At 30.0% G+C, this 14,478-nt stretch overlaps 1 protein-coding gene across 1 annotated transcript; it reads right to left on the bottom strand.

Moving 5' to 3' along the window:
* Positions 1 to 5,012: 5,012 nt before the first annotated feature.
* LOC101490001 (GDSL esterase/lipase At5g45910-like) lies at positions 5,013 to 6,841 on the bottom strand. The gene is made up of 5 exons (XM_004509548.4): positions 6,509 to 6,841; positions 6,168 to 6,386; positions 5,887 to 6,035; positions 5,474 to 5,747; positions 5,013 to 5,376 (listed from the first exon to the last, which is right to left on the bottom strand). The coding sequence occupies exons 1-5, from the start codon at positions 6,750 to 6,752 to the stop codon at positions 5,135 to 5,137; spliced, it is 1,128 nt and encodes a 375-aa protein (XP_004509605.1). The 5' UTR covers positions 6,753 to 6,841; the 3' UTR covers positions 5,013 to 5,134.
* Between the last annotated feature and the right edge of the window lie 7,637 nt (positions 6,842 to 14,478).

Raw genomic sequence — 14,478 nt, forward strand, 5'->3', positions numbered from 1 at the left:
AATTTAACAAATATCTAGATATTTTGAGATATTTGTTAAGTTATATTTAATATATATATATATATATATATATATATATATATATATATATATTTTTGCTTCTCTTAGAGAATAATAAAGGAAGTAGTTTTGATAAGTAAGAGAGTAAATTGAGAATAACTTTTACGAGAGAGACTAGAAAGTCAATTTCAAAAAATAACATTATACGTACTTTTATCACGGAAATAATTAACATATTTTTGAAAAATAATTGATATTTTTTAATATAGTATATTAATTAAATACAAGAAATGAGAATGAATAATTTACAAATAATTATATTGTTCAAATATTTTAGACCATTTTCTTACTATTTCTCTAATGATAACTGGGTTTTGACACCTATTCAATACACCACAAAAATTAATACATTCATATCTTACATACATATAATATAAATCACTACAAATATTGATATTATACTAAATTTATGCAAAATCTTGCTTCAAATTTTAATATGATTATTTATTTTTATAAAAAAAAATTAATTAAAATATATTTATTTTAAATTTAAAGTTGAGATTAATTTTTTTTATTAAATTCAAACCATTTTGGTTTATTTATTATTTTTCATATTTATACGAGAAAATACTTTGGTTTCTAGTTTCAACATCTTTGATTCTTTGTCTTCCTTTTCTTTCCTAGGGCCACATGCTATTGTCTCGTAATATAAAATTAGGACAATCTAATTTTTTTTTAACTATATAATATAATTTTACTAGGATTCTATTAAGATTTTCTTTACCACTTACAAATAATTTTTTTTTCTTCAAAATTCGGTCGATTATTTTTTAAAATGAACTTTTTTAGCATTTTGTTAGACTTTTTAGTGATGAAAAATCTTACCCTACAATGTAAGATTTTTAAGGATTCTCAATTCTTAATTTTCGAAATGTATTTATACTTGAACACAGTGAAAACACAAGAAAATGCAATTTAAGTTGTGTTAAACTTAAATGAGATTTACAACCACTTGAATATACTTCTATCAACCTGATTCTGCTTCAATCTTCGGAAGTGCTACATATTATAGTAAAGCCCTTGTGTATATAATACAAGCTTCAAATAGAATTCGAAGTTACAAGATTACTCTCAAAAGAGATGGTTCAAATATTAAGTACAAAACAAGTGATGAAAAAAATTTCTGTACAAAAAACATTTATTTTTGAGTCTTATGATATTTGATGTAGAAAATGCATAACAAATTCTTAAGAGTTAGTGATCAATGCATTTGTGAACATGTTTCTACCTTTTTACTGTGATATTTTAAAAGCTATTTATGTTTAAATTAATTTTTTAGTTTTTTTTTTTAAACTTTGGGTCGAACTTGAATTTTAATTTTATTATTTACATATTGACCCATGCTCGCCCTGTAGGCCATAACTTGAGATTTGGATATCGGATTGACACATGGGAGAAGGCGTTGGAAAGCTAAAAATTAGAGCTACAACTTTTATGTTGGAACAAAAACCCAATGCTGAACTTTACTGGGTCTAAATTGCAGATTACGTGATTTGAGCTTTTTGCAATAATTTTAAGTAGCAAACCACTTGTTTTAAAGCTTAAAACGAGTACTAGTACCATATTTTTTTTTTGAGACACATTTTTCGGACTGAGAAAAGAGATATAGAGTTTTTCTTATTTTCATGGAAGAATAAATTTCTCAAACTAATTCGCTATTTCAGAATTTTATTAAGATCTTGAGATTTATTTTATAATGTTAATTTCACGTTATGATTCTATTTCTTTTTATTCGATTATATTGTTATTCTGATTGTTTAATTCGAATCTCAATATGATTGATAAAATTAGTTTGACAGAATTCAATTTCTACATTAACTAAATTGTAGTTTTTCTAAGATTGATCGTTAACTGTAATACATCAGTTACTATGATACGTAATTCAGTCAAAGAAACAGAATTTAGAGAGGGTTGATTGCACTTGTCTATTCAATTCTATAGTCAACTAGGAATAAAGTCACGATTTAGAAATTAAATCTGTTGATAAAATCTATGATAGGTTTAAAACTGAATTCGAAAATTCCTTTTTTATTAATTTTATTGACTCTTAATTCGAATAATATAATCAAAAGTTATTGCAAAATGACTCATGTGTTTGACCCGTATGCGACAACGGATCAATTAATATATACACAGTGAATTTACAATCAATAGTCTCTTCAGTATTGGATATTGCTTTTTATATCCTTTTAAGAAAAAAATTGTGTATGATATAACAAGTTGCCCAGAAAACTTAATTGCTTTTATACGAACAGATGGTGGCATTTTCGGACTGACTTGTACGGAATTTGTTTGATTCGAAATAGATATATTGGTGCTCAAATATACCTCACACATTAAATATAATATTTAATGTGTTGACATTCATTTCTCTTGTGTAATGAATACACTCTTGATGAGAGGCAATACTCTAAAACTAGATAATGTCTAATCAGTATAATATACATAATCATAATCAAAATATGTGTTTGTATAGTACTAGAGGCGTTGTATTACAACCATGCCTAACAGACAATGTGATTAATGTGATTAGATGATAATCAAATATTTGAGATTACATGATTTCCACATTTAAATAAATATCAAAAGATAAGTTGTTCTCGTAAGATATGTTATCATCAAAATAAATTAAACTTAGTTATAATTTTTGTCTATTTATTATCACTAATTTGCAGAATTGGTCATCTATTTTAAAGTACGTCAGTTTTGGTCTCTTATTTATATATTTTAACTAAAAATTTGTAATGTTATATATTTTAATAATGTGACTTACGATCTCATAATGTAGAGTCTTCTAGATATATATTATTTATATGTTATTAACTAAATTAGAAAATACGATAATTTCAAAAGTTGAAACCAAACTTTTTATAGGATTTTTATTGAAATTTCAAGGGTATTAATCATTCTATATCATTGTATCATATTTAACCTCAATATTTTTTAGTTAAAAAATTTGAAGGAGGGACAAAACCTGTCGAATTTTAAAATACGAGGACCAATTACGCAACTTGGCAAGTGGGAGGATCAAAACTGCAACTAAATCAATTGTCGTGACCTAAATTTTTGAAAATCAATTATGCGCATAAATTACGAGGACCAACTATGCACACACCTATTTTTATATATTATACTAGATAAAATGACTTGAGTTCGGACTCGGGGAAAATAGAGGATGATGTTTTGTAATTATGATATACTTAGTATTTTGTGTAATGGTACTTCGAATGATGTTTTGTAAACTATATTGTGTGTAGTTAGAATGACATTTAATGTTTGTATCTTATTAGAACCTACTAGATTGTCTATGAAACACTATGATGTATGTCTTTATTATCCTTTTCTTGATACATGATAATGAGTATTGCAATATTTGGTGTTATTGATTTTGTGGGTATTTGGAATTACCCAAGTCTTGGAAAAATGCTTCATAATGATGTAACACAAGGAAACATTATTGGTGCATTCAAGTATCAAGCAAATTTGTGTGCCCCCAAGATCAGCTATGTTAATTCGTTAATCGTTAGAGACTCCAATCATGTGAAGGACACACATAAAGCTTATGCCAGTTGTCCCAACCATTAATATATTGGGACAAGGTCTCTTTGTGGCAAATACGACAACATGCCTAAAAGTAAGAGAAAGTGCATCCCGTATAAATTGGCAACTTTTGAAAAGGAGGCATAGACTATTATTCGGGTGAAGAAAAAGGGTTTTGTATTTTGGAAGGCGGAGCATAATATGTTTTATCTGTCGTTGTAGTTTCTATTCTTTTTAATGAAGTTAATATATTGTGTTTAACTTCCTTTTAAACAAGCTAATTTAATGATATTTGTAAACCGTAACTTGATCACTTAAGTTTTATTTCTTAATCTTTTGAACTTGGAAAAGAGAAAATGATTAGTTTAATATAGATTTAGTCAAATGTATGAAAATATGGTTGATTTAAATTGCTAGCAATAATACTTAAGTTCACAACTATCTTAAATGGAGCATGATTGAATTTGAAGCATGAACCTATGAATAGTATTAGTCCAATGAAAATCCTGAAGACAATTATTGGAACACCCTATACATCATTTTGGTCACGTGAATGCTATAACATGTTGCGATATTATCACACATATAAATATATTTATTAACCGATTTGCATTCTTAACAACCATTTACCCACTTAACTTTTAGGGAAATATTCTCTCACTTTTATTCTATTATTTGATTATGAATTTACTTTTAATTTCTCAATAAAATATGTTCCACTATTCATTCAAACAAACTAATTTAAATTAGGAAATTATTGACCTTTAGAACATAATCAATCCCCGTGGAATGATTTTATATTACTCCTTGTTTAGACAGTTTACACTTGCACTAGCAAATGTTTCCCAAACCATGTTTTTGGCTTTGTTTTGGAGCATTAAACAGTGTTTTAGGTTTTCAATCAATTGTTCTAGTTAATTGTCTAGTTTGATTTTTTTTTTTTACTAACAATGTGGTGTTTGTGGATCAAAGATGGGTTCTTGAAATTAATTATATTTAGAGTCGATCCTTTCAGAAGCTTAAGACTAGAAGACCATATGGTTGGAGTTGGAGGGAATGAAGGGCATCGATAATTAGCTAATCGTGAGCATGATATCATTGACACGACTAATGATATGAAAAAGGGGTACGAAGATATGATGTAATTAATCTTCAAACCCTACACACTAGCATTCAGAGGTCTAAATATAAGCTGCTCAATTTAAATTCAAGTCAAGGTTGTTTTAAATGCTACAAGCAAATTGCATAATTTAGTGGATCGCCTAATAAAGACCCTTATTTGCATCTCAAGTAGTTTGTAGAAGTTAATAGAATTTGTTACTAAATGTTCGAATGTATATATACATATTGCGACAGAGTTAATTAGATCCGTTAATATTCTTGTTGCTTATATAGACTTTTTTTTAGGTAACTGAAGATAGAAAATAACTTTGAATTTTATTTATGGAATAAACTTGGAGTTCTTTTTTACATAGATAAATTCTTCTCCTATTTTGAATTCATTAAATATTCTTTTCTTCCAACATTCTCATTTCTAAGCTATCTTGAAAGGTGGAGTTTGAAGAGAAGGAATTGCAAAAGGGCCTTCAACTAATCCCTTTGCTATCATCCTATATGCAGCTTCAGTTAAGTGAGCTCCATCCCAATTTATTAGTTTTGAGGTGTCTGAACAAACTTTCGCACCTGGCCCTCCACATGGAATATTAAAATTGACATTGTATGGCCCATCTAGTCCACAACATGCTTTCAAAATCTCATTTTTATCGGAAGTAAAGCCTGCAATGTACATAAGACAAAGTGAAAGTTTAAATGAATTTAACAAAAAAATGGCAAATTATTATTTTCGGTTAAAGAAAGTAAGAACAACACACACCATATTGTTGTGGTGCTTGATATAAACGTTTGGCATCATTGTAGTAGTCAAAATATATTATTTTAGCTTGAGAATTCTTTTGTTGTAATGTCTTTATGGCATTTTTGAGTTGCTCGTTAAAGTATTCAACTAAATTATTGTAAGCTATCAAGCACCCAAATTCATCAAAGTCTTCTTTCTTCTTACTATCAACCATTGTCAAAAAAGCAGCATTACAACCTATTGGAAAGTTCCCAGGAACCACAAGCTCAATCGCTCCTTCTTCAATTAACGCCTAAGAAATGGAAAGAAAATAAAACAAAATAATTGTTATATGTATTCACGTCCATGATTCATTCAATTATATCTTTAATGAAATCTAATTTCTAATAATTGGATTAATCATTCAAATACTTAAATTTGACATAACATACAGAGGTAGTATTTGTAATTGCTTCTACTATGATGGGGATAATTTCTTGAATTTCTGCAATAGTTTTCTGATCGAAAGCATACTGAATAATATCATTTCCACCTATCTCTCCAACAAGAAATAATGATTTTTTGAAGTAGACATCACAATCTGTTACATAGTGGAACAACAATTATGTTAAAAATATTGAGAAAACATAATTTATTTAACACAAATACATTAATCAATGAGTTGTGATAGTTATAAAAAATACTACTAATAATCAAGGAGTTTTAGTAAAACCTTCTTTGTTTTTACAAAGGGATGATTTTAGCTCCTTAAACCATCCAAGTTGAACATTTAATGAGTTATTTGTCGCTGGTACCCTAACTCCACGATTTGTGAAAAACTCTTCTTCAAGTGCAGTGGAACCAGCAACTGCAAAATTCACTCCTTTCTTGATGTCTTGGTCTTTGGTAAGATTTTTTACTGCTGGCAAAAATGGTAGTCCATATGCCTCCGCTACAATTTAAATGACCACAATTAAGTGAATTATAGATAAAAAATGAGCCAATGTTATTTTTTTTTTTATTTTGAATCATGTAAACAACTTAAATAGATAAAGCATGTTTGAGTAAAAATACCTATAAAGTCTATGATAAGTCGTCCGTTCGACAAACGCCCAGCTGGATGTTTGAAGTATGTTGAGCCATAAGGACTATCGCTAGGCATGGGATGGTCACGATGGAAAGCCATAGCATTCCCAGTATCACTTATAGAGTCACCAAAGTTGAAGATAGCTTCATATGGGAGAGAATCAACACTTGAAACAACATTTCCAAGAATACCAAATGTGAGGATGATGCAAAAGAGATTAAAGATCTTCATGATCTTATTTATTTTTTATGATCAATATTGATATATGTGGTGATGAGTGTTTCACAAATGGGTTTGATAAGCTTTATATATAGCGGCACTAACGCCTTACCTCGTCATATAGTAAATTGTTTAGGTTGTTTAATATAAATAATTTAACTATTTTAATTCTCGTAAAGTTGTATCCTTAGTTTTAACTTGTGTTTTCCAACTTATACGCATCCACAAACACAAGTTTGGTTGTGCCGGAAATAGCTGGTCGTGACTATTTTAGTTTTATTGCTTGCATATGAATTAACTATTTTGAATCTTCTAAAGTTTTATTATAGATAATTAATTGATATTTTCCAACACATATGCATCTCCGTACAAAAGTTCGTTTTGTTGAGCACTATTTGTTGTTATTTTGGTTCTTTTAACTATGTACAAACACTAAAATTAGACAACGTAACCATTGTTTTACATGTAGACATTTAGGATGAGAATTCCTCGCTCCACATACTACAAAACATCCTAATGATAATTGTTTAAAACTCTAAATATAATTGTTTTTCAAAGAAGTAACGCTAATTATAATTGCAATCATCCATTAAATATAAAATCATATTGCATAGTGTGTGTTAATAAAAATTGTTTTTTAAATAATTGATATCATTATGTGATTATACATTAAGTTTTCTTAATTTATCGTTTATTATGAAGTAAATTAAATATATTATATTTGATGAATAAAGTTTTTAATATTTTACGATATGACTAAATATGAAAATTTATTGCAAGTACTTGAAATATGATAGTGTATGACAAAAATGAAATGAGAGAAAATAACGAACACAACAATAGTATCCTGATTCCCCTTATGACCAAGGGTGCATCAAGTCCTTTTACACACCACAAGAGATTTTTCCACTATTGTTAGAATATGTACAAGTCTCACCCATGATCTCTGCTACAAACTTCTAATACACTTCCTATGATAGCACACCACTATCCTAGATTTGACTACTTGAAGAAAGTACACCACTTTCTTTACAAACCATAATCACTTCAATGATTTTTCAGCAAAATATTTTTGACTAAGAATAAAAGTATAATAATTGTACAATGATATCAATCCAATATTATTTCAAGTATACTAGAGAACCTTTCTCAATGATATGAAAATGTATTGCAAATACTTGAAATATGAAGAAAAAAAATAACTTTGAGAATATTTCAGAAAATTGTTCAAAGTTGTTCAAAGTTATGAGATATTTATTTCAAAGTTGTTCAAAGTATTTGAGAATATTATTTCAAAGTTATTCGAAGTATTTGAGAATATTGCGTTTAAACTGAAGTTATGAGGTATTTATTCTCCATAAACATCACTTCAGATCAGTGGCCATCGTTCTTAGAGGTTTGATGAACAAATGCAATGATCCAGAACCATTTTAGAATTGAAAAATTGCATTATTTTGCAGTTGTATTTGGATACAACTTTGTGTAGTCGAATACACCTCTGTAAAGTTCAGTTTTTATTTAAAATTTGAACATCGTATTCGAATACGAAACCTTGTATTCAAATACAACTAAGTGAATTTTGCAACTGACTTGTTGTTGTATTCGACTACACCAGGTTGTAGTCGAATACAAATGTGCAGTCTTAGCTACTGACTTAGCACTTGTATTTGACTACACCATCTCGTAGCCAAATTCAGATGTTCAGTTTTTGCTACTGACTTAGCACTTATATTCGGCTACTCCATATCGTAGTCGAATACAGATGTTCAATTTTAGCTACTGACTTATCACCTATATTTGGCTACAACATGTTGTATTCGAATACAACATTGTATTTTGTCAAAAACTTTATTTTGAAACATTGTTTGTGCATTTTTGACACTTTGAAAATCCTTTTGATGCATATGCTAAAATAAAATGTTCTCATGTGCATTTAAAATATAAGAATATTAGATTTCATCATGTACCTTTACATTATATATCTACTAAAATGTTTGACAATAGCTGACTTCGATTATTTGACTTCTTTTTGAGCTTGCAACTTGATCACGTTTCTTGGTCTTTGTCTTCCTAAAAAATATAAGTGTTTTACATTCTCCCCCTTTTTGATTATGACAAAATCTTGTTGTTTGATTAGACTTCAATGCGTTTGAATGTTTTAAAATTTTGTCCCACGTAGTTCATGCGTACTCCCCGTTGAACTTGAGTTCATGCCATCATATTGTAAACATTTTGAAGACCTACAGAAGGTTTTAACAACAACAACATACCAAATTTTCTCTCCCTTTTGACATGATCAAAAAGAAGGAAAAAAAATATAAAATACAATTCAATCAAACAAATACTTTTATAGGGAAAGCATCACTCAAGGTAAACAAAAAAAAAATCACATAATTAAAACGGAATCATGTTTAAATATTACATCACAATAGAAGAACATAGGCAAATAGTTTCAATGAAAACAACATAAAATATTAAAAAGACAAACAAACTACATCAAATACATTTCCAGTGTCGATCTACATGTCATCATCTGGTGGGAGGTGAAGGTGGTCGATTTTGACGAATAACCCATTTAGTTCATGCAATAATGTTTCGTGGTTTTGGGAAATAGTGGTTTCCATGGTTTGAAAGCGTGTGTTGATGGAGTTGTCCATGTTCTGAAATTGGGTAGTGATGAATGTTTGTAAGAAGTTGAGTTTGTGCATGACCATGCGGTTAGAAACATGATCATCATCAGATGCTGTTTCTTCTGTGTCTTCTTCCTCTTTGGCAGTAGTAGAAGATTGGCCAATATCTCTTTTATGGATATATGCCTGAAGCTGTGCATTCCACATTATCTTCATACTTAGAAGCACACTTAAATCAAGTAGATTATCCTTGAATGGTTAATACATTACTTCTCCAAAAAAAATCTATTTTAAAGTAATCCAAGATTCTAATGACTTCCTTTGCGTAAGGTAAACCAATAGCATCTTTTGAGGCAAATATGATAGAGTGGACAAAATATGACAAGTTGAGTGGACATCCTTCAAACATGAAAAACATAATCTAAAGCTCAAATTCAGATATCTGAGAGTAATTTACAGCCTTAGGAACCAAAATATAACTCAGAAAATAATGCAGGAGTCTGTCGTCAATGGTTAGATTTTCAACTCCGTACCGTTGCCTAGTAAATTCTGAACCAGCTTGTGTCCTTTTTCATTCTACGGTGTCCTTGTCAAACCGACACAATGAGACATAAGCATTATATTTTGTGACTTTTTTTCACTCACATAAATTTCATGGCCTAAATTTCTCACCCTTAAATGGAAGTTGCAATATTTCACCAATAGTTGGAGTATCTAACTCAATGATTATGCCTTTAGCATGAGATATTAACTTAGACCCTTCTTTCTTGAGATTACAATAAAATACACTAACCAAGTCAAGATAAATAGGACCGTTATAACCAATAAATTCCTCTAAATGTTGTGCCCTAAGTAACTCAGGGAACTTAAAAGCATAAAAGGAATCAAGAGTACCATACATAACAGTGGTGATCCTTTTGTCAGAGTAGTATGTGCGGAGCCGGTCGATTTCTTCCGACGAGTGAAGCAAACGAGACAAATCGACCATATTATCGGTTCTAGCCCTCCTTTTGGAAGGACCCACTGAAGCATGCTTGGTTCTTGATCCTCTTTAAGGAGCATTCGTGGTGATAGTGAAGATTTTAGGAGTTTGGGAAAAATGGAGTTTTCGGGTTTGAGAAATTTGATTTTGAAATGATAGTTGTAAGTTAAGAGTGATCTTAGATGTAATGTAGTTGGGTAACTTGTTGCAAGTAAGAGAGAATGAATTTTTTTTCTTTTGAAGAAAAGATAAGCGGATACAGTTGTATTCGATTACTAAAATGTAGAAAGTAACCTAAAAAACATAAAAAGCTTATATATTGGGGAAAATCGTGAATCTGTATTCGACTATACACTAGTTGTATTCGAATACAAATTGTTCTAGAAACGTGTATTTGACTACACATGAGTTGTATTCGAGTACATGATTTTATGGAAAGGTTTATTCGAGTAGATATAATGTGTATTCGGTTACAATATCAAAATTTTATTTTAAAACAAAATTTTCACTAAAAAGACAACATGTAAAGCACATATTCACATTTACAAAACACATAAAAATCAAAGAATCAATTTTATCAACATATCAAGTGAAGATTTTAGATCTTGAAGAGAAATGACTTACAAAGTATAAATACCTTGCATTAGAGATAGTTTTTATTTAAAGTACCAATTTCTCTTCGTATCTTGTAGAATGAGTCTTTAGGTAGTGGCTTTGTGAATATGTGTGCTAGTTGATTGTGCATATCCACAAATGTTACTTCAATATTTCCTTTGAGCACATGATTCACATAAATGATGACGTATATCAATGTGTTTAGTTCGAGAGTGCATGATTGAGTTCTTTGAGATATTGATTGCACTGTTATTGTCACCTCTTAGTGGGATGCATCAGAGATCACGTCCATAGTCATATAATTGTTGCTTGAGCCATATAATTTGTGCACAACAACTTCCTATTGTTATAGCTTCAGTAGTGCTTATGGCCACTCATATAAGTGTCAGTTGTGCTTTATTGATCTGTTGTCCATAGTCATATAAGTGTTGGTTGTGCTTTATTGATCCGTTTTACATCCTGCATAGTTAGAATCAGAAGTAACCAGCTATACTGCATATGCTACCTTTTGGATACCTAAGCCAACATTGGTTGTTCCTTTCAAATATTTTATAATTCGTTTTACTGCTACAAGATGTGATTCTTTAGGATCTGCCTGAAATCTTGCACACAAACAAACACTAAATGTAATATTTGGTCGGTTGGTCGTTAGATATAAAAGAGACCTAATCATACCTCGATATTTTGATATGTCTATTGAAATATCAGATTCGTCTTTATATACATAGATTCTAGAGCCCATAGGAGTTTCACTTTCTTTGGTGTTTTCCATCTCAAACCTTTTTAACAATTTCTTGCAATACTTTGCTTGATTTATGAAGATGCCATTCTTGAGTTGCTTGATGTGGAGTCCAAGAAAATAATTTAACTTTTGCATCATAGACATTTCAAATTCTCCTTGCATCATGAATGAGAATTCTTCATGTCTTTCATTATTGGTTGATCCAAATATGATATCATCAACGTAGATTTGAACCAATAAAGTGTGATTATTAGTTCTTTTAATGAATAATGTCTTATCAACTTTACCCTTTTCAAACCCCCGTTCACATAAGAAGTTACTTAGCCTATCATACCAAGCTCTTGGAGCTTGTTTCAAACCATAAAGAGCTTTCTTTAATTTGAAAATATGTGAAGGATTCTTGAAGTCTTCAAAGCCGGGTGGTTATTTGACATATACTTCTTCATTAATGTAGCCATTGAGAAAAGTGCTCTTGACATCTATTTGAAATAATTCAAAATTCATAGAACAAGCATAAGCAAGTAATAACCGAATTGCTTCTAACCTTGCTACTAGAGCAAATATTTCATCAAAGTCAATCCATTCTTCTTGATTGTATCCTTGGGCAACCAACCTTGCCTTGTTTCGAACAACTATACCATTTTCGTCTAGTTTATTTTTCAAAACCCATTTGGTACCAATGGTGTTTTTATTTCCAAGATTAGGGACAAGTTCCTATACTTTGCTTCTTTCAAATTGGTTTAGTTCTTCTTGCATGAAAAGTATCCATTGATCATCTTTAAGTGCTTCACCAATCTTGGAGGGTTCTATTTGAGAAACAAATTCCATATTTAAGCAAGCATCTTGGAGTTTGAGCCTTGTTGTAACTCATTTATTGATATCACCTATAATGTTGTCAATATGGTGATCTCTATGGGTTTTCCATTCCTTAGGAAGATTATGATTCTGTTCTTGCGGCTTAATGCTGACTTCATTCTCTTGAGTTAATTGATCAGCTTGATAGTATTTGCTTGTATTATCACTTATAAAATCATCATCATCATAGGAGATAACTTTTTCCTCTTTCGAAGGGTTAGTTTCATCAAATGATACATGCATATATTCTTCGACTAACAAAGTTCTCTTATTGAAAATTCTAAAAGCTTTACTAGATAATGAATTACCAATACATATACTTTCATCAGCTTTCTCCTCGAATTTTCTAAGGTTATCATTACCATTATTCAGCACAAAACACTTACATCCAAATATGTGAAAGTGAGAAATATTAGGTTTTCTACCTTTATAGAGTTCATATGGAGTCGTCTTTAATATTGGTCGAATTATAAATCGGTTGGATACATAACAAGTTATACTTGCAACATCTGCCCAAAAATATTTTGGTAAACTGGAGTCGCTTAGCATGGTCCTTGCAAGTTCTACCAATGATCTATTATTTCTTTAAGCAACCCTATTTTGTTGAGGTGTTCTTGGTGCAGAAAAGTTATGGAAGATTCAATTTTCTTCACAAAATTCTACAAAAGAGTCATTTTGAAATTCTCCTCCATGATCACTTCTTATTGATACAATTTTTGTTGCTTGTTTATTTTCAACTAGTTTGGCATGATTTTTAAGTGCTTTAAAAGCTTCATTTTTATTTGCCAAAAATAAAGTCCAAGTGAACCTTGAGTAATCATCAATAATTACTAGTCCATATGAATATCCACTAAGACTTTTAGTTCTTGATGGACCAAATAAGTCCATAAGTATCAATTAAAGTGGTGTTGAGGTTGAGTTTAAAGGAAACCTTAGTTTTCTTACCCTTCTGACAAGCATCACATAATTTATCCTTTATAAATTTCATCTTTGGTAAGCCTACAATAAGGTCATGCTTGACTAATTTATTTAAATGATCCATATGGATATGTGCAAATCTTTTATGCCATAGCCATGCATCATTGTTGTCACTTACCATAAGACATTTCAATTTTAAGGATAAATCATCAAGGTTAAGTATAAAATGTTTTTAAAACACTTACCAACAAACTGAATTTCATTTGATACTTCATCTCGGATAATGCATTATTCTTTGTTGAAAGCTATTTTATAACCTTTGTCGCAAATCTGGCTAATGCTAATAAGATTATGCTTTAATCCCTCAACATATATAACATCTTCAATTGAAGGAGATGGGGCTGCACCAACTTTTCCAATGGCTAAATTTTTCCCTTGTTGTTATCTCCATAGATCACATAACCTTTTGATTCAAGAGTTAGACCTGAAAATTTTGTTTTGTCATCGGTCATGTGTTTTGAGCATCCACTATCCAAGTACCACATATTAGAGGTACTTTGTTTGCATACCTAAAAAAATAAGATCATGATTTGTTAGGTATCCAAAGTGCTTTGGCTCATTGAGGATTAATACTTTTCTCGACCCACACATAATGCCCATTTGAAACACCAAAATTTCTAACATGACAATCATTAGGTGTTTGACCCTTTAGACCACAATAAAAGCAAGTAGGAGTATATTTACTTCTATATGTATGTATATGAGATTTCTTTTGAATAATTTTCTCCTTATAATGATGATCTCTTTGGATAATTATAACTTCCTCTTTGGATTAATCACTTGCTTTCACAAAGATGGTTTTATTTATACTTGGTTTATCAAATTTTGAGTAACCAAGACCACTCTTGTTATTTGAATATCTTTGCATATTTAAAATTTTTTCCAATCTAACTTGTCCTTTTTTCATATCTTTCAATTACTCTATTTAATTGGACA

Source organism: Cicer arietinum, chromosome 7, assembly GCF_000331145.2.
Source record: "Cicer arietinum cultivar CDC Frontier isolate Library 1 chromosome 7, Cicar.CDCFrontier_v2.0, whole genome shotgun sequence".
NCBI lineage: Eukaryota > Viridiplantae > Streptophyta > Magnoliopsida > Fabales > Fabaceae > Cicer > Cicer arietinum.

Excerpts from the sequence above, each read along its gene's own strand:
- LOC101490001 (XM_004509548.4), bottom strand. The coding sequence starts at position 6,752 with ATGAAGATCTTTAATCTCTTTTGCATCATCCTCACATTTGGTATTCTT. Across the intron at positions 5,748-5,886 it reads CAATTACAAATACTACCTCT|GCGTTAATTGAAGAAGGAGC; the intron begins GTATGTTATGTC and ends TCCATTTCTTAG. Across the intron at positions 5,377-5,473 it reads TCAAGCACCACAACAATATG|GCTTTACTTCCGATAAAAAT; the intron begins GTGTGTGTTGTT and ends TGTACATTGCAG.